The sequence below is a fragment of the Myotis myotis genome, unplaced genomic scaffold (assembly GCF_014108235.1).
Source record: "Myotis myotis isolate mMyoMyo1 unplaced genomic scaffold, mMyoMyo1.p scaffold_m19_p_9, whole genome shotgun sequence".
NCBI classification, from domain to species: domain Eukaryota; kingdom Metazoa; phylum Chordata; class Mammalia; order Chiroptera; family Vespertilionidae; genus Myotis; species Myotis myotis.
In genome coordinates, this window is record NW_023416401.1 from 30,674,856 (window position 1) to 30,693,897 (window position 19,042).

A 19,042-nucleotide genomic window follows, 5' to 3' on the forward strand; every position below is an offset into this window, starting at 1 on the left:
GCAATGAACATAGGGATGCAACTCTTTTCAAATTAGTGTTTTGGGTTTCTTCAGATCAATACCCAGAAGTGGAATTGCTGGGGTCCCTCTTTGACTCTTGTTTTATAGGCTATTTTTTCTGGCATAAATGTTGCTATCCCAGCTTTTTTTTTTGTTTCTGCTTGCATGAAATATCTGGTGTGATCTAAAGTTGGTTATCGGGTGTTTGTTCTGGGGCCTCTTGGGAGGGACTTTGATGCAGGCCAAGGACAGCTGCTGCCTGTGCCCTGCCTGGGGCCACCTAATATGACCTACAAAATGGTTTGCAGATGGTTGCCATTTGTGCTGGGCCTGGGAGGCTAAACTGGGAATTGAGGCCAGCTACTATTGCTGGGCTTGGGGCTGCTTAGCAAGAGATATGGGGTACACTGAGGCCAGATGCTGCTTATATAGGGTTTGTGAACCTTTGAGAGATTTTAGTAAAGTCCACACTGTGAGCAAAGACAGGCCACTTGTATGGAAAAACTCCTGGAAGCAGCTTGGGCTGGCCCACACTTTACACAACACCATTACAGTGTCCTGTATTTGTCTATTTACATCTACCAGAGAGTTTTATATTTTTGTATGCTTTCATGTTGATAAAATCTCTGTTTCAACTTACAGGACTCCCTTTAGCATTTCTTGAAAGGCACACATCTAGTGGTGATGAGCTTCCTTAGCTTTTGTTCATCTGGAAAAGTATTTCTTCATTTGTGAACTATAGTTTTGCTGGATAGTATTGTCAGGTTTTTTTTCTTCTTCAAACAAAACTTTCTATTATCCCACTCCCTTCTGGCCTCTACGGTTTTTGCTGAGATCTACTGATTATTTTATGGGAGCTCGTTTGTATGCGATAAGTCACTCTTCTTTTGCTACTTCAAGATTCTGACTTTTTAACTGGTTTCTGGATTTTTCATAAAGGCATTTTGGCCTCTATATTACTGATAAGTTAGTGTCTCTGTGGGGAATGAGGGCTGTAACTTCCTACCGCACTATCTGGTTGTCACTTCCCCTTACTATTTTAACAAGGGAAACAGGAACAGGCTATGGAACCCAGTATGCTTTATATATCACAAACAAAGCATTTACTAAGTACTACACAGTAGTATGTACCTGGTATCCTTTAATATTATAAGGCCTTGTTTTACAGATGAGATATATAAGATCATGTGTAAAAGGTGACTGGTATGTAGTAGACGCTTACTTAAAAATGGGAGCTATTTTTATTATTTCTTTTATACTAAAATTCGAGGTGGGGAAATTATTGTAGATTATTGTGTTGTGCCCAATGTAATCACAAGGATCCTTATAAGTAAAAGAGGTCATGAGCCAAAGAATGTAGCTTCTATAAACTGGTAAGGGGTAGGAAACTGATTCTCTCCTGGAGCCTCCATAGGGAACACAGACCTGCTGACACTTAGATTTAGTACAGGGAGACCTATTTTTGGGCTTCTGACTTCTAGAATTGTAAAGAATTTGTGTTGTTTTAAGCCACTAAGTTTGTAGTAATTTGTTACAGCAGAAAAAGAAACTAATACAGAAGTCTGAGTTAAAAAACTAAAATGACACGTCATGAAATTACTTAGGAAATATTTTATTGTACAAAATTTACATTTGTTGTATATGATGAAAAGCATAGCAAAACCAATCTTTTGCTAATCCATTTTTTCTGTAAAGAGTTAAGATTTATTTTCTAATACATTAGATAATACAACTTTTATACAGCTAACAGTTGTGTTGGTTGTAAGTATCTTGGGACATGAGGTATAAAAACGAAAACAGATCAGAAAAGTGCAGGGGGAAGACCACTGCCAAAGAGTAATCTCCAAGAACTTGGCATTTTCCACGGCAAGGTAGACGCTGTGGCGTCATCACTCTGTAACCGAAGAATAAAGTACTTTAACCCTTCATCTTTACCAACAAATTACCTTTTAACATGTAAGTGTTATAAAACTCTCCCTTCTCTAGTTTTTTGGTTCTTTTTGGTTTTGACACTTTTAGCTCCGTTTTATTGTAAGGAAAAACAAAGCAATACATTTCTATGTCTTTATGTCAACTTAAGATAAATTTCCTCAAGTTTCAAATTATAAAGGTATGCCAGAAAGCTGTGGATAGATTCCACCAAGTAAAATCAAACTTAAAAGAAATAGGTATTAAAAAAAAATCAGTGCTATCTGAGGGTATCAATTTGTTCTTAGCAAAATCATAAATTAAAAACACAGTTGCCTACCATATAAAACATGAAGTCCCTTATGGGACTTCTGTTATGCCTAAGGCTAACTGATTTCTCTAGGTATGATGTTCTTATTTCATAATAGAGAAAAGTCTTTTAATTATAATGTGTATTCGATAGCTACAGTATTGCTCACATAACAATACCTTTTGTTTTCTAAAAAAAATGAATCCTGAATTCCAAAAAGAACTTGTTTATTCTTATAAGAAGCTTTTGGTATAAATGCAACATGAATAGTGAATACAATGAAGTACTTAAGATATTCCTTTTATGGAGAATTAGCTTTAACGAAACAACTGTAAACAGCAAGTTGGTTAACTTGCCCTCCTTTAAAAAGTTCAGTTAAAATAAATTTTATGTAGAAATATGTTTATATTCAACATAAACTTCTACTTATTTGGTCTACTTATATAGCATATAAAATACAAGTTTATGAATATACTAGAGGCCCAGTGCACAAAAATTTGTGCACTCGGGGGGAGGGAGGGGTCCCTCAGCCCGGCCTGTGCCCTCTCGCAGTCTGGGACCCCTCAGGAGATAACGACCTGCTGGCTTAGGCCTGCTCCCGGGTGGCAGAGGGCAGGCCCAATCCCTAGGTGCAGCCCCTGGTTGGGCTCAGAGCAGGGCCGATTGGGGAGTTGGGGCGCCACCCCGTCATGCACAGAGCAGGGAGATTGGGAGGTTGTGATGCCATCCTCAGTCACGATCAGGGTAGGGCCGATTGGGGTTTGGGGCACCGTCCCCTGTCACACTCAAGGCAGGGTCGATGGGGAGGTTGCGGCGCCACCCCGTCACGCACAGAGCAGGGCCGATCAGGGGGTTGGGGCACTGCCCCGTCATGCACAGAGCAGGGCCCATCAGGGGGGTTGGGGTTCTGTACCCTGTCACGCACAGAGCAGGGCCGATCAGGGGGTTGGGGTGCCGCCACTCTCACACTCAGGGCAGGGCCGATGGGGAGGTTATGGCTCTACCCTGTCACACAGAGCAGGGCCCGTGGGGGGGATGGGGGTGGGGAGCTCTCCCCTATCAGGCACAGAGCAGGGCTGATCAGGGGGTTGGGGCGCCGCACCCTGTCACGAACAGAGCAGGGTGGATAGGGAGGTTGTGGCCCCTCCCCCTGTCACACACAGAGCCACAGGGCGATCAGGGGGTTTGGGCGCTGCCCCGTCACGCTGATCCCGGTGCCGGGAGGCCTCATGGCTCCGCTGATCCCAGTGCTGGGAGGCATATTACCCTTTTACTATATAGGGTAGAGGCCTGGTGCATGGGTGGGGGCTGGTTTGCCCTGAAGGGTGTCCTGGATCAGGGTGGGGGTCCCCACTGGGGTGCCTGGCCAGTCTGGGTGCGGGGCTGAGGGCTATTTTCAGGCTGGGGGTGACTGAAGCTCCCAACCGCTCCTTTTTTCTTTTCTTTTTTTTTTTATTCTGGGCCAGCTTTAGCTTTGAGGCTTGGCTCCAGCTCTTAGGTTTCTGGCCTTTGCTTACAATGTTGCCATCCTGCTGGCTGAAGTCCGGTGGTATTTGTTACAGAGTTTCTTAAACTGCAGGCTCAGAGGCCTGCAGCCTCAGGCGGGGAACGTTGGAGTCCTCCGTCACTGAGGCAAGCAAGCCTCATGTTAGTTTCAAGCTGCCTGGCTGCCGGCCGCCATCTTGGCTGACAGTTAATTTGCATATCTCGCTGATTAGCCAATGAAAAGGGTAGCGGTCGTACGCCAATTACCATGTTTCTCTTTTATTAGTGTAGATAACAAGAGAAATCAGAGGCTTAAGCTATAGGAAAAAACTTACATGTGGTTTGATTATCTGAAGCCATTCATTAAGATATTCAACAAGACCTAATGCATCTGGGATATTGTCTCCTTCTGAAACAAATTTGAGCAGAACAGCCATTGGGATTTCTTTAGAACAGCTACAACAAATTAAAAAAAAAATAATTAAGTATTCTACTGATATAAGACGCTGTTAACTATAGCTAAGTGTGTCTGTTTTATAGCTAAGATAATCTAAGTTTTGGGCAAGGAGAAGATACCCATCATGAAGTCACTTATTTATCTCCCGTTACCCCAGATACATTCTTCTGTTTGTGAGGCCAGGACTTGGAGCCATCCATGTAAGCCCACCCTAGGCATAAGCAAGTTTGTGCCTCACACCAAGGCTACATAAAAAACCACCCCTCTATCCTTGGTTATAGAACATGAGATATGTTCTGATCTACTCCCAAAACCTACTGTAGAAACAGCTATTTTCAGAAGCACCACAACAGAGACTGAAAGATTTTAACACCTTATTATTCAAAAGCAGCAAAAGAAAATTGTGGAACAGAATAAAAGGGGGGGGGGGGAACCTTACTATTACTTCTTACATTTATTGAGTGATTATTATGTGCTAAGCAATGTCTGCATACTTTATTACTTAATCCCTACAACAATCCTTGAGAAAGTTATAATTATACCCATTTCATAAATCAATCAGTTTGGAATAATGGAAACAAGGACAGAGTACCTGGATTCAAATTCTAGCTCTGCCACTTACCAGATTATGTCAGGCAAGTTACTTAATCAAGGCTTTAGTGTTCCTCTTCTGTAAAAGAGGGATCATAACAGAATTGAACTCATAGTGTTGTGAGGTTAAAAGGTGGTAGTGACGGCAAAGTGCTTAAAACAGTGCCTGCCCATAATTAATGTTAGCAATTAATTATGAGGTAACTTAGGTTTACAGAGATTTCAATATAGTTAACATGCTCAAAGTTCTATATGTAGGAAGTGGCAGAGGTGGCACTTGAACCTAGGTCTTTCTGACTCCAAACATAAGTCTCTTAACTGTTATGTTATAAATGCCTCAAGCTAGTAACAAGATGGAGATCTTACCAATGCAAAAAGCTTCCTGTTTGCCAACAAAAGCAAAAATCATTTCTAACACCCTAAAACCAAGCACTATGAGAAAAACTATACCAAAACTTGAGAGCACATGACTAACAGAGAGCTACAGATTTAAGATGTGGAGGAGAATCTGGCATGGAAGTTCAAAGGTCTCAGCTGTACAGGGAGAGCCTATCACAGCATTTCAGCTTAAAAATTAGAAGTTGGAAGTTGTTAGCACTAATTATACCATCTCAGTACACAGTTCTAAAATATCTTAGGGACTCTGGCTTTGTATAGAAGAACTGTGAGCAGTGTTCCTGATTATTCATGTCATGATAGCCTTAGAAATGGCTCATGCTGAGAGAAAGCCAGTCACCCTGGTGTGCCTTCATTTTAAAGGCTCTAGCTTAAAAAGTGCTGGTGTATGGCCTTGAACTTACAGTGCCCCGCACTACTACTTTGTAACAAAAATCTATATATATAAAAACCAAGCGATCAGAACGACCAGTTGCTGTGACACACACTGTGGCGGCCAACCAGCCCGATCGGGGCCCCGATTGGCCCCCCTCAACCTCACGCAGCCCCTCCCCGTGGCTGGCCTGTCCCCTCCCACTGATTGGGGTGGGGCTGGCTGGCCAACCACTTGCGGCCCCTTCCCCCCCGCCCCTAATCAGACCCCATCTGTGCATGAATTCATGCACAGGGCCTCTAGCAGTAGTAGTAGAATAAGAGTTTTGTTTTTTTTAATATATTTTATTGATTTTTTACAGAGAGGAAGGGAGAGGGATAGAGAGTTAGAATCATCAATGAGAGAGAAACATCCATCAGCTGCCTCCTGCACACCCCCTACTGGGGATGTGCCTGCAACCAAGGTACATGCCCTTGACCAGAATCGAACCTGGGACCCTTCAGTCCGCAGGCCAACACTCTATCCACTGAGCCAAACCGATTAGGGCAGATAAGAGTTTTAATATCCTCTGGTCCTCTCTGTAAAAATGGAAGGTGGAGTGTGACTAATTTTATTACTTTTTGTGACACTAACACATGAGATATATCCATTATTGATTTACAAATGTACTTCTATTTCAATTAAATACAAGAGTGGACAAAAGTAGGTTTATAGTTGCTTGTATGGAAAATAATACAATAATTAATAAGTGATAACACAAGAATAAACTCTGTGTTTTGTGTACTCACAGCTTTAAACCTACTTTTGCCCACCCCGTGTAAAGACTCTCAAGTCAGCCACACCACTGTCACTAGGAGTAATATTATCTTTTCCAGAGATAAGAATATATATTTGTTCTGATAGTGAGAAGGCAAAATATGTATATCACAAAACATTTAGCAAATAATCTTAATATGCATTGAGGGAGAAAAAAGGATTAAAAATTGTATGAATCATGATTTTTTTTCAATTTCAAAAATTACTTAGCCCTAACTGGTTTTGCTCAGTGGATAGAGCATTGGCCTGCGGACTGAAGGGTCCCAGGTTCGATTCCGGTCAAGGGCATGTACCTTGGTTGTGGGCACATCCCCAGTAGGGGGTGTGCAAGAGGTGGCTGATCGATGTTTCTAACTATCCCTCTCCCTTCCTCTCTGTAAAAAATCAATAAAATATATTTAAAAAAATTATTTATTGTGCTTGGCTGGTTGGGCTCATTGGCTGAGTGTGGACCTATGAACCTGGAGGTCACAGTTTGATTCTCGGTCAGGGCACATGTTGGGTTTTGGGCTCAATCCCCAGTGGGGGGTGTGCAGGAGGCAGCCAACTGATGATGTTCCTCTCTCATCGATTTCTATCCATCCCTCTCCCTTCCTCTCTCTCTGAATATCAATTTAAAAAATATATTTAAAAAAAGTATTTATTGCAATGAATGTAAAATTGCATTGAACATTAAACACAGGTCTTGCTATAGCTGAATACAAGAAAATTGATTTTGTGAGAAACAACTTTAAATAGGATGAACTCTAAAGTTATGTTTTGTAGTATCTTGCAGATACATATATTCAATTCAACTATATTTTAAAGAACTTGGGAAGACTCAAATTACTAATTCAGAAATAAAAGTGAGGACATTACTACTGACTTTACAGAAATAAAATAGGAGTTATATTTTAATGCAACAGATTCTCTGTTTAAAATGATGCCAATGTTCTGAAAGTGGTGATGGGTTCACAACACTGTGAATGTATTTAATGCCACTTAATTGTACACTTAAAAATGGTTAATGTTATGTATATTTTACCACAATTAAAAAAAGATCATAGTCTAGCTGGCGTGGCTCTGTGGTAGAGCATCAACCTGTTAACCACGAGGTCATGGTTCGATTCCCAGTCAGAGCACATGCCCGGATTGCAGGCTTGATCCCCAGTGTGGGGCAAGCAGAAGGCAGCTGATCAACGATTCTCTCTTGTCATTGATGTTTCTCTTCCTTTCCTTTCCTCTCTGAAATCAATAAAAATATAAACACACAAAAAAACCCCAAACCAAAACATAAAAAAAAAGAAAAAAAAAGATTATAGAGGTTGCATTGAACAAGTATCAGGATCCCTAACATGCCACATATAATAAAGCATTAAATAAGGCTTTTCAGGAACCTGTTCTCCTATAATCAAATTTCAATCTTTCCCCTGAATGTAATTTCCATTTTATAAATATACTAGAGGGCTGGTGCATGAGATTCGTGCACTGGGGTGGGGGGGGGGGGGAGGAGTTGTCCTTCAGTCCGGCCTGCACCCTCTTGCAGTCCAGGACTGGGACCCCTTGGGGGATGTCCGCCTGCTGGCTTAGGCCCGATCCCCATCCCTCTCGCAGTCTGGGGCTCTCACAGTCTGGAACCCCTTGCTCCTTACCATCTGCCTGCAATGGAGGCGGGAGAGGCTCCTGCCACCGCCGCTGTGCTCACCAGCTGTGAGCCCGGCTCACTGTTCCTTAGCGTTATCTATGAGGTGGGAGAGACTCCTGCCACCACCGCTGGGCTTGGCAGCCATGAGCCTGGCTTCTGGCTGAGTGGCGCTCCCCCTGTGGGAGTGCACTGACCACGAGGGGGCAGCTCCTGTGTTGAGCGTCTGCCCCCCAGTGGTCAGTGCGCGTCATAGTGACCTGTCTTTCTGCAGTTCGGTCAATTTGCATATTACTCTTTTATTATATAGGATAGGATTTTCAATGTTCCAATAAGCAATCCAACAATTCTCCAAATTATCTCACTTTCACTTTTAAATAAAGCAGGGAACAAATGAGAAAGAGGCAAACAAACTCACCCTTCATCATAGAGTGTTTTTGTGATACCTCCTCCAGGTATACGGATGCAATACTCAGAATCACTTATTTCAGGAATGCATGGGCTTTTTTCCATTTCTTCCCAGTTAAGGTTTTTTATTTTATTTTGAATACTTTTTTGCAGGGAAGGTGTAAGTAGGTACCTAAAGGGAGTACTAGAAACAATTACATAATTAACTTTCTAAAAACTCACAAATATAAACATGAAGGCAAAAATCAATTCTTTTAGAAAAAATTATCTTATTCTCTATTCCATTGCACAAGGCAAACCTAAGTTTTAGCAATCTTTGGAAGAATAACGTAAAAAATATTGTTTTGACTTGCTATTTACAGAGAAATGGTAAAGAGATAGGAATATTTAAACTAAGGCAAGACCATCACGAAGATAAATTTAGTTTTCACAGCTATGCTCCCTTCTGGCCATGATGCCTATTGTGAGATTCCTAGAAATTAGCTCCAGTTTTGAAAGGTTACTCTTGGCTGATATTTTTCATCATGATTTTATACGTGCATAAATGATCATGCAATAAAATAGATTATATTGCTATCTCTTGGATACTTTGTCTTATATTTAAGATTTCAGTTTGACATGCCTAGGAGCTATACTTACTAGTAAAGGCAACTGGATTCTGTAAATACAAATGGTTGAATATATGAAAATAAACAGAAGTATCAACCCACTCTTTAAAAAATTATTAAACAATAAATCTAGGTACCCTTTCTCCTCTCTTTTCATAGCTTAGCTCTGTAATGTTGCATGCACAATACCACACAATCAAAGCACAGTTCCAGAACCATCTGTATATTTCCTTGTGCCCCAACTATGGAACTGAAAGAGTCAACCTAACTGTGCTCCCTCCTATCTCTTGACTTTCTTTTACCTTCTTCTTTCTAAATTTCAGGGAGGAGAGGTAAGGATATACATGGCTTGTAAAACTTATTTTAACTTTTTAATAGATAAATCATCATAATATTGCATAATCTTTACAAAAACATTTTTTCAAAGGCAAAAACATACCTGCGAAGTTGTAGATCATTACGGTGATATGAATGACTGCTTGAAAGAACAATAACTTTGGCACAGTTACTACTTTTCACCCATGAAAGCAGTTTTTCACAGAATGGCTTTGATTTATACTTCGTATGTGTTGGGGGGAAAAAAAGAAAATCTAAAAGTTAGATCTTAGAGTATACTAGTAAGAGGATTCTCTCTAATATTTTATCAACTTTATCTCATGATATATAATTTAAATATACTAAAATTAGAATTATTTTTAGATCCATTTACAGTCCTTAAACTGAAGGTGAAAAATGAAGAGCAATGAATTACCTATTATATCTTTACAATCTATATATATAAAAGCCTAAGTGACCAAATGACCAGTCGCTATGACATGCACTGACCACCAGGGGACAGATACTCAGCACACAGGATCTGGCTCTCTCCTGTCTGAATCAGGCCTGCGGGGATCGGGCTCCCCCCTGTCTGGATCGGGCCTGCGGGGATCAGGCCGAAACAGGCTATCCAACATGTCCCGAGGGGTCCCAGATTGCGAGAGGGAGCAGGCGAGGCCGACGGACCTTTGAAGCAGGCAGGGTGAGCAAAAAGGGTCAATAGGCAATGAGCACAGAGGAGTGGTCGGAGGTCAGATTAGGTAGAGCAACTGTCCAACAGAACTCTGCAATAACAGAAATGCTCTTTATGGCAAGTGCTTGACACATGTGACTAGAATGATGGAGAAACTGAATTTTTAATTTTATTCACTTTTAATTAATGAATCAGAATTTAAATAGCTAGATGTGGCCATGGCTACCATATCAGTGCAAATGCAGGGCCTGATGGGCCATAGTAGGGCTGTGAATTCACTCTGAATAAGATAGGAAGCCACTAAAACACTTTTTGAAGAGAGAAGTGATGTGATTTGAAAGGAACATTGACGTGCTGTTTGCAAACAGACTATTAAGTGTTTGTGGGAAGTAGTTGGGGCAAGACTAGAATCAGGGGCATAAGAGATGACAGTAGTTTGGACTACAGTGGTAGCAGCTGGATGCAGAAAATATTTTGATATATCCATAACTTATATGTAGATGCCACTGCTTGAAACGTAATACAAATGAAATAAACCTATAATATTCACATGCTTAAGTTTTTTCACCAAGGCTACCTGAATTGGGAATATGTAAGATCCAAGCTATATGTCCCAATTCCTTTCAATATAATCATAAAATAATGGTAGCACCTCTGAAATTTTTATTTTTTTCACTGTAAATTCAGAACTTTCTTAACTGTACGTACAATAAAAACTCAGAAATTATTTTTGACTCTTAATTCTTAATGATACTTAGTATTTACTCATATTTTACTTTAATAAATTTTAAAAGGCAAATATAATATGCTAACCTTAATAAAAATGGATCTTAACTGAAGAACCACTAGCTTCTTTGAAGGCAATGAATATACTGTAAAGACAAGAAGAAAGTGAAATCATACAAAAGTTAAAATGAAGGAGTTATAGAAATAAAACTATTAGCCACCCAAGTGCCCGTCAATAGATGAAAGGATAAAAAGTTGTAGTACATATACACAATGGAATATTACTCGGCCATAAAAAAGAATGAAATCTTACCATTTGCAACACCATGGATGTACCTAGAGTAGTATGTTAAAGGAAGGGATTAAGAACTTCAGATTGGTAGTCACAAAATAGTCTGGGAATGTAAAGCACACCCTAGGAAACATAGTGAAAATAATGTAATAACTCTGTGTCAGGTGGGTACTTGAAATATTGGGGGAACTACTTTGTAAAGTATATGACTGACTAACCACTATGCTGAAATTAATACGAAGTAATATTGAATATAAACTGTAACTGGGAATTAAATTAAAAGGATATAAATTTAATGTAAAAATTAAAATCGAATTGTAAGAACTTTTGTATCTATATATTTTTTCTTTAAAATATATTTTATATTAATTTTAGAGAGGAAGGGAGTGGGAGATAGAAACATCAATGATGAGAGGGAATCATTGATTGGCTGCCTCCTGCACGCCCCCTCCTGGGGATCGAGCCCACAACCCAGGCATGTGCCCTTGATCAGAATCGAACCCGGGACCATTCAGACCGCAGGCCGACGCTCTATCCACTGAGCCAAATTGGCTGGGGTGTATCTATATATTTTCAATAATTAAAAAATAGAAGATATGTACTATATCACTTGGTTAAAATAAAGCATTTTAGAAGTACCTTAAAATGTACCAGTGGGTTTTATTCTATAGAATACATTCATTTCTGAAAAGTTAACTCTAAGAAAATTATTTTTCCTCTAACTTTGATTATAAAATCAAAAAAGTAGCTCTGGCCAGTATGGCTCAGTTGGTTGGAGCGTTGTTCTGTGTACTGAAGGGTTGCAGGTTCGATTTCCAGTCAGGTACATACCTAGGCTGTGGGCTCGATCCCCAATTGGGGAGTGTTCAGGAGGCAACCAATGGGTGTTTCTCTCTCTCTCTCTTCGTTACTTTCTTTCTAAAATAAAAAACAAAACAAAAAACCCAAAGAAGTATTCCCCTAGAAATTTCTGACATTACTGAAAATAAAATAATTCTTAAGAATGTTTTCAGTTTCTGATAGTCTCCCTTCTCCTCTCTAGAGAGCAGCAATACTAATTGGGTTAACGGAAGAATAAAACAAAGGAGAATGTTAGTCATGTAATAAAATCCCTGGAGTAAGTACATTTCTGTTTTTTAGGAGGTTTTTGTTTGTTTTGTTAATCCTCACCTGAGGATATTTTTCCATTGATTTTTAAAGAGAGTGGGAGGAGGAGAGAGATATATAGAGAAATATCGATGTGAGAGAAACACATCAATTGGTTGCCTCCTGAACATGCCCCAACCAGGGCCAGGAATCAAGCCTGCAACTGAGGTATGAGCCCTTAACTGGAATCGAACCCAGACCCTTCAGTCTGTGGGCCAATGCTCTATGCACTGAGCCAAACTGGCTAGGGCAGGAGTTTTTGAAAGACCTGAAATCACATGCAAAATTTTCTGTGAGTCAATGTGTGTGCTTTTCTGGGAAAAGGACCCATAACTTCTATCAGATTCTAGAAAGGGTCCAACTTACTGATGCCTAAAATGTCCCTGTCAACTTCACCTCCAGGAATGAAAAGCTCTGATATGAACCAAAGACAAAATATAGTCTCTAAGGACATAGGATTAGGTTACTGTGCTAAGAGGTAAGCTTATCTTTAATTTTATTTTTAAAAATTTTATTTATTTCAGAGAGGAAGGAGGAGAGAGAGAGAAACATCAACAATGAGAGAAAATCATTCCGCCTCTCGCACGCCCCCCACTGGGATGAGGATGGGGAATCGAACCATGACCTCCTGGTTCATAGGTCAATGCTCAACCACTCAACAACACCGGCTAGGCAAGAGGTAAGCTTTCAGTTACTATAAAAAAGATTACAAATAACCCTAGATTTGGGCAAATCCTTTGGTGGATCAGGTCTCTTCGGCTATAGGTCTTTTGGGGATTATCTCATTGGACTGTTATGGTGTGGTATGATTGGGGATTTGCATCAGCAAGTCTAGTAACCATCAGGTATGTTCAGGGCAAAGGCAGCTAAAGCAGGAAGATTAAGAATTAGGAAAAAAGGCCCTAACCGGTTTGGCTCAGTGGATAGAGCAGCCGTGGGCAAACTACGGCCCGCGGGCCAAATCCGGCCCGTTTGAAATGAATAAAACTAAAAAAAAAAAAAAAGACCGTACCCTTTTATGTAATGATGTTTACTTTGAATTTATATTAGTTAACACAAACACTCCATCCATGCTTTTGTTCCGGCCCTCCGGTCCAGTTTAAGAACCCATTGTGGCCCTCGAGTCAAAAAGTTTGCCCACCCCTGGTCTATAGAGTCTATTTCTAATGTAAAACAACTTTACTTGTAGTAGAATAAAATATGCCGAAATCTTACATACCTTCAGCATTTATACTGAGTTCTGTTGAATTTTCTTCTGATGTTGCATATGGATTATTTCCAACCATTGGCACAAGACAATCGGTATAGAAGTAACCAATTTTACACATATTCAATGTAGAAATAATCAGATCTATTGCAAGCTGGCCAACATTTCCAACGGATACTGCTGGCTGAAATAATTAAAAAAATATATATATATTCATTAAGACATCAACATTAGCGGCACTTTTAGAAGTTTAGACAGAAGACAATAATGACAGCACTAGTACTGAAAGTTTATACTCAGCTGCATCATTGCTACATACTGATTCTCTCATTAATTGCAACTGAGGTGTCAACAGGGAGCTTCCTCCACCTTTGAGACTATTGATTTAACACTTATTGAACACCTACTACGTGTCAATTATTACTTTAGGTACTGGGAATGTTGTATAACAAATCAACAAAAATTCTTGCCTGTAGTGAGAGTGCAATTTATCTGTAAGAAAGTAAGTAGTAAAATATACAGTGTACAACAGTAATTACAAAAGTAATATGACCAAAAATTAAGTGACTGTGAATGTGTGTATATTTGTTTGGCTGCAATTTTTAAAAGGTTTGGTCAAGAAAAGAATCACGTCAGGTGACAAGAAACTATAGGCCTGAAAAGAGGTAAGGGAGAGAGCCACACAAGATGGGGAAAGAATATTTCAGGTAGAGGGAAAGGAAGTATAGAGGCTGTGAGGTCTAAACAAAAGTGCCCTGTTAGTGCCTAAAGGTTGGAATGGGCTCATTTTCACACTAAACCACACACAGACACACCTATCCCCATGACCAATAGTACAACTGCCAAATCTCTAGCTACAGCTAGAAACACTTATTTGAAACCGAGAGCCTAATGGATATCTCCCCATGGTTATGTCACAGGTAACTCACACTCAATATGTACAATATTAAACTTTTGCTCAAACGTGTCCCCATATTTTGTATTTCAGAAAAGAGCAACAATTACTAAGCCAATTACTTAAACTGGGAAACTTCTTCCCTTTCTTTTACCAAGCACATCTAATACATAACTAATTTTCATTGATTCTACTTTATATTTTCCCCTCTCCATATGTTTTTTAAAATATATTTTTATTAATTTCAGAGAGGAGAGAGGGAGAGATGGAAACATTGATGAGAATCATCGATTGGCTGCTTCCTGCACACCCCCTACTGGGGATTGAGCCTGCAACCCAGGCATGTGCCCTTGACTGGAATCGAACTCGGGACCTTTCTTCAGTCTGCAGGCCGACGCTCTATTCACTGAGCCAAACCAGCTAGGGCTCCCCCTCCATATTTTTATGGGTACTTCAGAGTGGTCTCCCACTTTTCATTGTTGTCATCTATCAGTCCCCTGGTTACCTCCTGTAATTCCCTTTCCTCTTCTAAAAGATGTTGCTACTGGGGGAAACTAAGATGGCGGCATAGATAAACACCGGGAAACTGCTGCCTCCCACAACAATTGAAAGATACAGCAAAAACACAAAATGGACATCGTCCAGAACTACAGGAAGGCTGGCTGAGTGTAAATTCTACAACTAGAAGGAAAGAAAAGCACACTGAGAGCCAGAGGAGCTGCAGAAGTAAAGTGCAGAGGTACGGCGGCTCACGCGCACAGAAAGGGGCTGGCACCTGAGGACGCGGCTGTCTTTTTGAATCCGGAGGGAGTCCCAAGCTCCCGACGGCTCTGAACTCTGGTTCCAGGAAGTCTCTGGGGACCCAGGACTCATACGGGGAGAAACTGGACTGTCTGGCAGCGGGCAAACTTGGGGGAGGCTTTCCCTCAGAGGTGCTTGCAGCCGTTACCGGGACACTGAGACGCGAGACTCCTCAGGGCAGGGCTGAGGCTCCTCCATAGCTGCTTGCTCCGCCCTGTTGACTCCCTGAGACCCCGCCCCACCCAGGCTGAGCCAGAGGCTTTTGCATATGAATGCCCCGGCCCTTTGCAACCTGATAATTACCTAACTGCAGCCGGGCCAGACAGACCCAGAACTTCCAAGAGAAGGCCCAAGGCCCCACAGCGGCTTGCATTGCTTCACAGCTGAGCCTCATCAGGGCACCTCCAAACTCCAAAAAAGGAAGGGGAATCTGCAGTTCTCTTCGTAGCTTCTGCTGTGTAACCTCAGGCAGAGGCTAAATTAGCACCTCCTTAGACCCAAGAGCCACTGTACCCAGTGGTCAGAGGGGGACCATCCAGATCACAACTCCTCAGATCCATAAGGGACACACTCAGGGTGCAGTCTCAGTGAGCACCAAAGCCCCACTGAAGCAAGTCTTGCCCCAGAAGGGTGTCTTCAGCACAGAAGTTCTCCCACTGCAGACACAGCTGATTCTCACTGCCAATTGGCCTGGAGGTCAATTCCTCCCAGTGATCCTACAACAACCAAGGCATAACTACAACAAGACTGTGCACAAAGCCCACAAGGGGGTGCACCAAGAGTGTCCACCTCAGGTAACTGGGGAGGCTGAGCCACTGGGCCCTACAGGACACCTACCACAGAAAACCACTCTATCAACACAGGAAAGCAGCCAAAATGCGGAGACAAAGAAACAGGTCACAAATGAAAGAAATGGAGGAAAGCAAACGACTGGATATAGAGTTCAAGGCCACGTTTATAAGGTTTTTCAAGAATTTTATGGAAACCGCCGATAAATTTAGTGAGTCCCTCAATAAGTATAGTGAGACCATGGAGGACATGAAAAAGGGCCAACTAGAAATTAAGCATACACTGACTGAAATAAAGAATAATTTACAGAGATCCAACAGCAGACAAGAGGATCCCAAGAATCAAGTCAAAGATTTGAAATACAAAGAAACAAAAAATACCCAACCGAAAAAGAAAAAGAAAAGAGATTCCAAAAATATGAAGATAGTGTAAGGAGCCTCTGGGACAACTTCAAGCGTACCAACATCAGAATTATAGGGGTACCAGAAGAAGAGAGAGGGCAAGATATTGAAAACCTATTTGAAGAAATAATGACAGAAAACTTCCCCCACCTGGTGAAAGAAATAGACTTCCAAGTCCAGGAAGCGCAGAGAACCCCAAACAAAAGGAATCCAAAGAGGACCACACCAAGACACATCATAATTAAAATGCCAAGAGCAAAAGACAAAGAGAGAATCTTAAAAGCAGCAAGAGAAAGACAGTCAGTTACCTACAAGGGAGTACCCATACGACTGTCAGCTGATTTCTCAACAGAAACCATGCAGGCCAGAAGAGACTGGCAAGAAATATTCAAAGTGATGAATAGCAAGAACCTGCAACCACGATTACTTTATCCAGCAAAGCTATCATTCAGAATAGAAGGTCAGATAAAGAGCTTCACGGATAAGAAAAAGCTAAAGGAGTTCATCACCACCAAACCAGCATTATATGAAATGCTGAAAGGTATTCTTTAAGAAGAGGAAGAAGAAAAAGGAACTCTTACCATTTGCCACAGCATGGATGGAACTTGAGAGCGGATAAATACCACATGATCTCACTCATTTGTGGAATATAATGAACAACATAAGCTGATGAACAAGGACTGATCCAGAGACGGAGAGGCATTGATTGGACTGTCGGGACTTGGAGGGACGGTAGGGGAGGGTGGGGGTAAGGGGGAAAGATCAACCAAAGGACTTACAGGCAAGCATATAGGCCTAACCAATGGACACGGACAATGGGGGGGGGTGAGGGCATGAGCGGGGGGGTGGGGGGTAGAGGGTAACGTGGGGACAAGGACACGTATGTAATATCTTAATCAATAAAAAATATATTAAAAAAATAATAAAATAAAAGATGTTGCTACTTTGGTTAGACCCTCACTTCCTTTATGATCCATCTTTTCCTCACTCCTGGATTCTTCCCAGCAGCATAGCGACATGCTCTAATATCTTTCCTTCCAATTAACTGTCCTTTGATCCCACATATGCCCCTTGCTACTACCTCATTTGTAAGGTGTCTCTCCACAGCCCCAATTGCCCACAGTTGTTCACTAAACATAAACAGGCAAAAGTAGGGTTATGATTGTGACACAAACAAATAACACAATAATTAATACATAATACAAGAATAAACTATTTTCTTACTCATGGCTGTAAACCTACTTTTGCCCACCCCTGTAGGAAATGATTACCAAATATATTTAGTTTTAAGATCCATCACCACAGTTACAATTTTTTTTTTTTCTTGTGGTGAGAACTTTTAATACACTCTTAGCAACTTTCAAATATACAATACGGTATTGTTAAGTATAGATACCATGCAGTACATTACACACACCCCTGCAGGACCGACTTCTAACTGAAGGTTTGTACCTTTTGACTACTTTTACCCATTTCACCCAACCACCCCTCCATTCCACTCACCGCTCCATCAGTTCTCTGCAGCTATGAGTTTGGTGGGGTTTTCTTCCTTTTTAAAAATTACCCCCCCCCCCCCAAGATTATACATAGGAAGCTTTTCTTAACAGGTCCTTGTGTCTCTCCCTCTCTCAATAAATCCTTGGGCCTGTCTGTATCTTTTAAAAACTTCTGTCCTAGCATATATTGCCTTTATTGATTTACGTGTTTCTAACAAGATGGTAAAACTCCTTGAGAACAAGTACCTGGTCTTATTCTAATATTTTCACACTAGAGGCCCAGTGCACGAAACCCGAGCACGGGTAGGGTCCCTAGGCCTGGCGGGAGATCAGGGCTGATCGTGGCCAGGGCCTGCCTTGGTCCCGCGCCTCCCCCTGGTGGTCAGTGCCGTCACAGAGAGCAATCCAACCCCCGTCTCCCACTCGACCTCCCAAGGGGACACTTTGCATATTAGCCATATATGATATATAATAAATAGAATGTTTATTGAAACAATGAACGAACACGGGCAATTGAAAGAGCTTTAAACCATGTTAGCTACTGGCAACGTTGCTTTTATTACCCTATCAGTAGGTAGTTTTTCTGGTTAATGACAAAGACCTGTTTGCCTAAGAATGACTCTAGAACGCTTTTTCTAGGATAAAATGTAAAGGGAATGTCCCGCCCAGCATATGCACAATGTCTCTGTAATATCCAAATACATTACGTTGTACAGTCAAAAAAGATGACAAACTGTAGGCTTAGATACAAGGTCTGGTGATAACGCCAACAAAGGTTCCATTTGGATCAGACCTCCAGAGACAACCTCACCACATTTCCAGCGCGGGCTGACAACCTGAAATACAAAGTCCCCCAAAATGTATACACACTTTTCAAAACCGTTCAATTCTGAAAATTAAATGTCTTTATAATCACTCAAAGTGTGTGTATACATTCTTTGGGGGGGACACCTTTTAGAAACAAGAACTCTCTTTCCCCCAGGGCCGGTGACACCCCCGAGTTGGGGTGGCGGCACTGCAAGCGCCTTCCGAAAGGCAGCTCCCCAAGTCAGGCCGTGGGGAGGTCTGGACTCACCATCAGGAGCGTGAAACCCGCGAGGTCGCAGGCCGACTCACCGCAGGGAACAAACATGGTCGCACCGAAGTGGGAGGACGGAGGTAAGCGCCGGCCTTGGAGGCAGGAGGGAGGCGGGAAAGCGAAATCCACCAGCTCCCGCAGTGCCTGCGAACCCGAGTCCCTAGAGCTCCGCGCGACGCACGCGCGGCGGGGCCTGGCGAACGGGGTCCTTCGAGTCCCTCGGCGCGGG

The 19,042-nt window shown here is 41.6% G+C and overlaps 1 protein-coding gene across 4 annotated transcripts; it reads right to left on the bottom strand.

The window, feature by feature from the left end:
• Nucleotides 1-1,591: 1,591 nt before the first annotated feature.
• On the bottom strand, nucleotides 1,592-19,000 carry PSMG2 (proteasome assembly chaperone 2). Of its 4 annotated transcripts, XM_036323702.1 has the most exons (8): nucleotides 18,811-18,953; nucleotides 18,443-18,571; nucleotides 13,366-13,537; nucleotides 10,796-10,854; nucleotides 9,413-9,531; nucleotides 8,376-8,549; nucleotides 4,039-4,159; nucleotides 1,592-1,894 (listed from the first exon to the last, which is right to left on the bottom strand). In XM_036323702.1, exons 3-8 carry the CDS (start codon nucleotides 13,472-13,474, stop codon nucleotides 1,802-1,804), a joined length of 675 nt encoding a protein of 224 aa, XP_036179595.1. In that variant the 5' UTR covers nucleotides 13,475-13,537; nucleotides 18,443-18,571; nucleotides 18,811-18,953; the 3' UTR covers nucleotides 1,592-1,801. The 4 variants fall into 4 exon arrangements, with proteins under 4 accessions (XP_036179595.1, XP_036179591.1, XP_036179592.1 ...); XM_036323698.1 differs by lacking the exon at nucleotides 18,443-18,571 and having other exon boundaries at nucleotides 18,811-18,998; XM_036323699.1 differs by lacking the exons at nucleotides 18,443-18,571; nucleotides 18,811-18,953 and adding an exon at nucleotides 16,821-16,869.
• Between the last annotated feature and the right edge of the window lie 42 nt (nucleotides 19,001-19,042).

Bases quoted from the DNA above. Each gene is read 5' to 3' on its own strand.
- PSMG2 (XM_036323698.1), bottom strand. From the start codon at position 18,867: ATGTTTGTTCCCTGCGGTGAGTCGGCCTGCGACCTCGCGGGTTTCACG. The intron at 13,538-18,810 runs GTGAGTCCAGAC...TAATTATTTCAG, and splicing joins CGGGTTTCACGCTCCTGATG to CCAGCAGTATCCGTTGGAAA. The intron at 9,532-10,795 runs GTTAGCATATTA...ACACATACGAAG, and splicing joins TAAGATCCATTTTTATTAAG to TATAAATCAAAGCCATTCTG.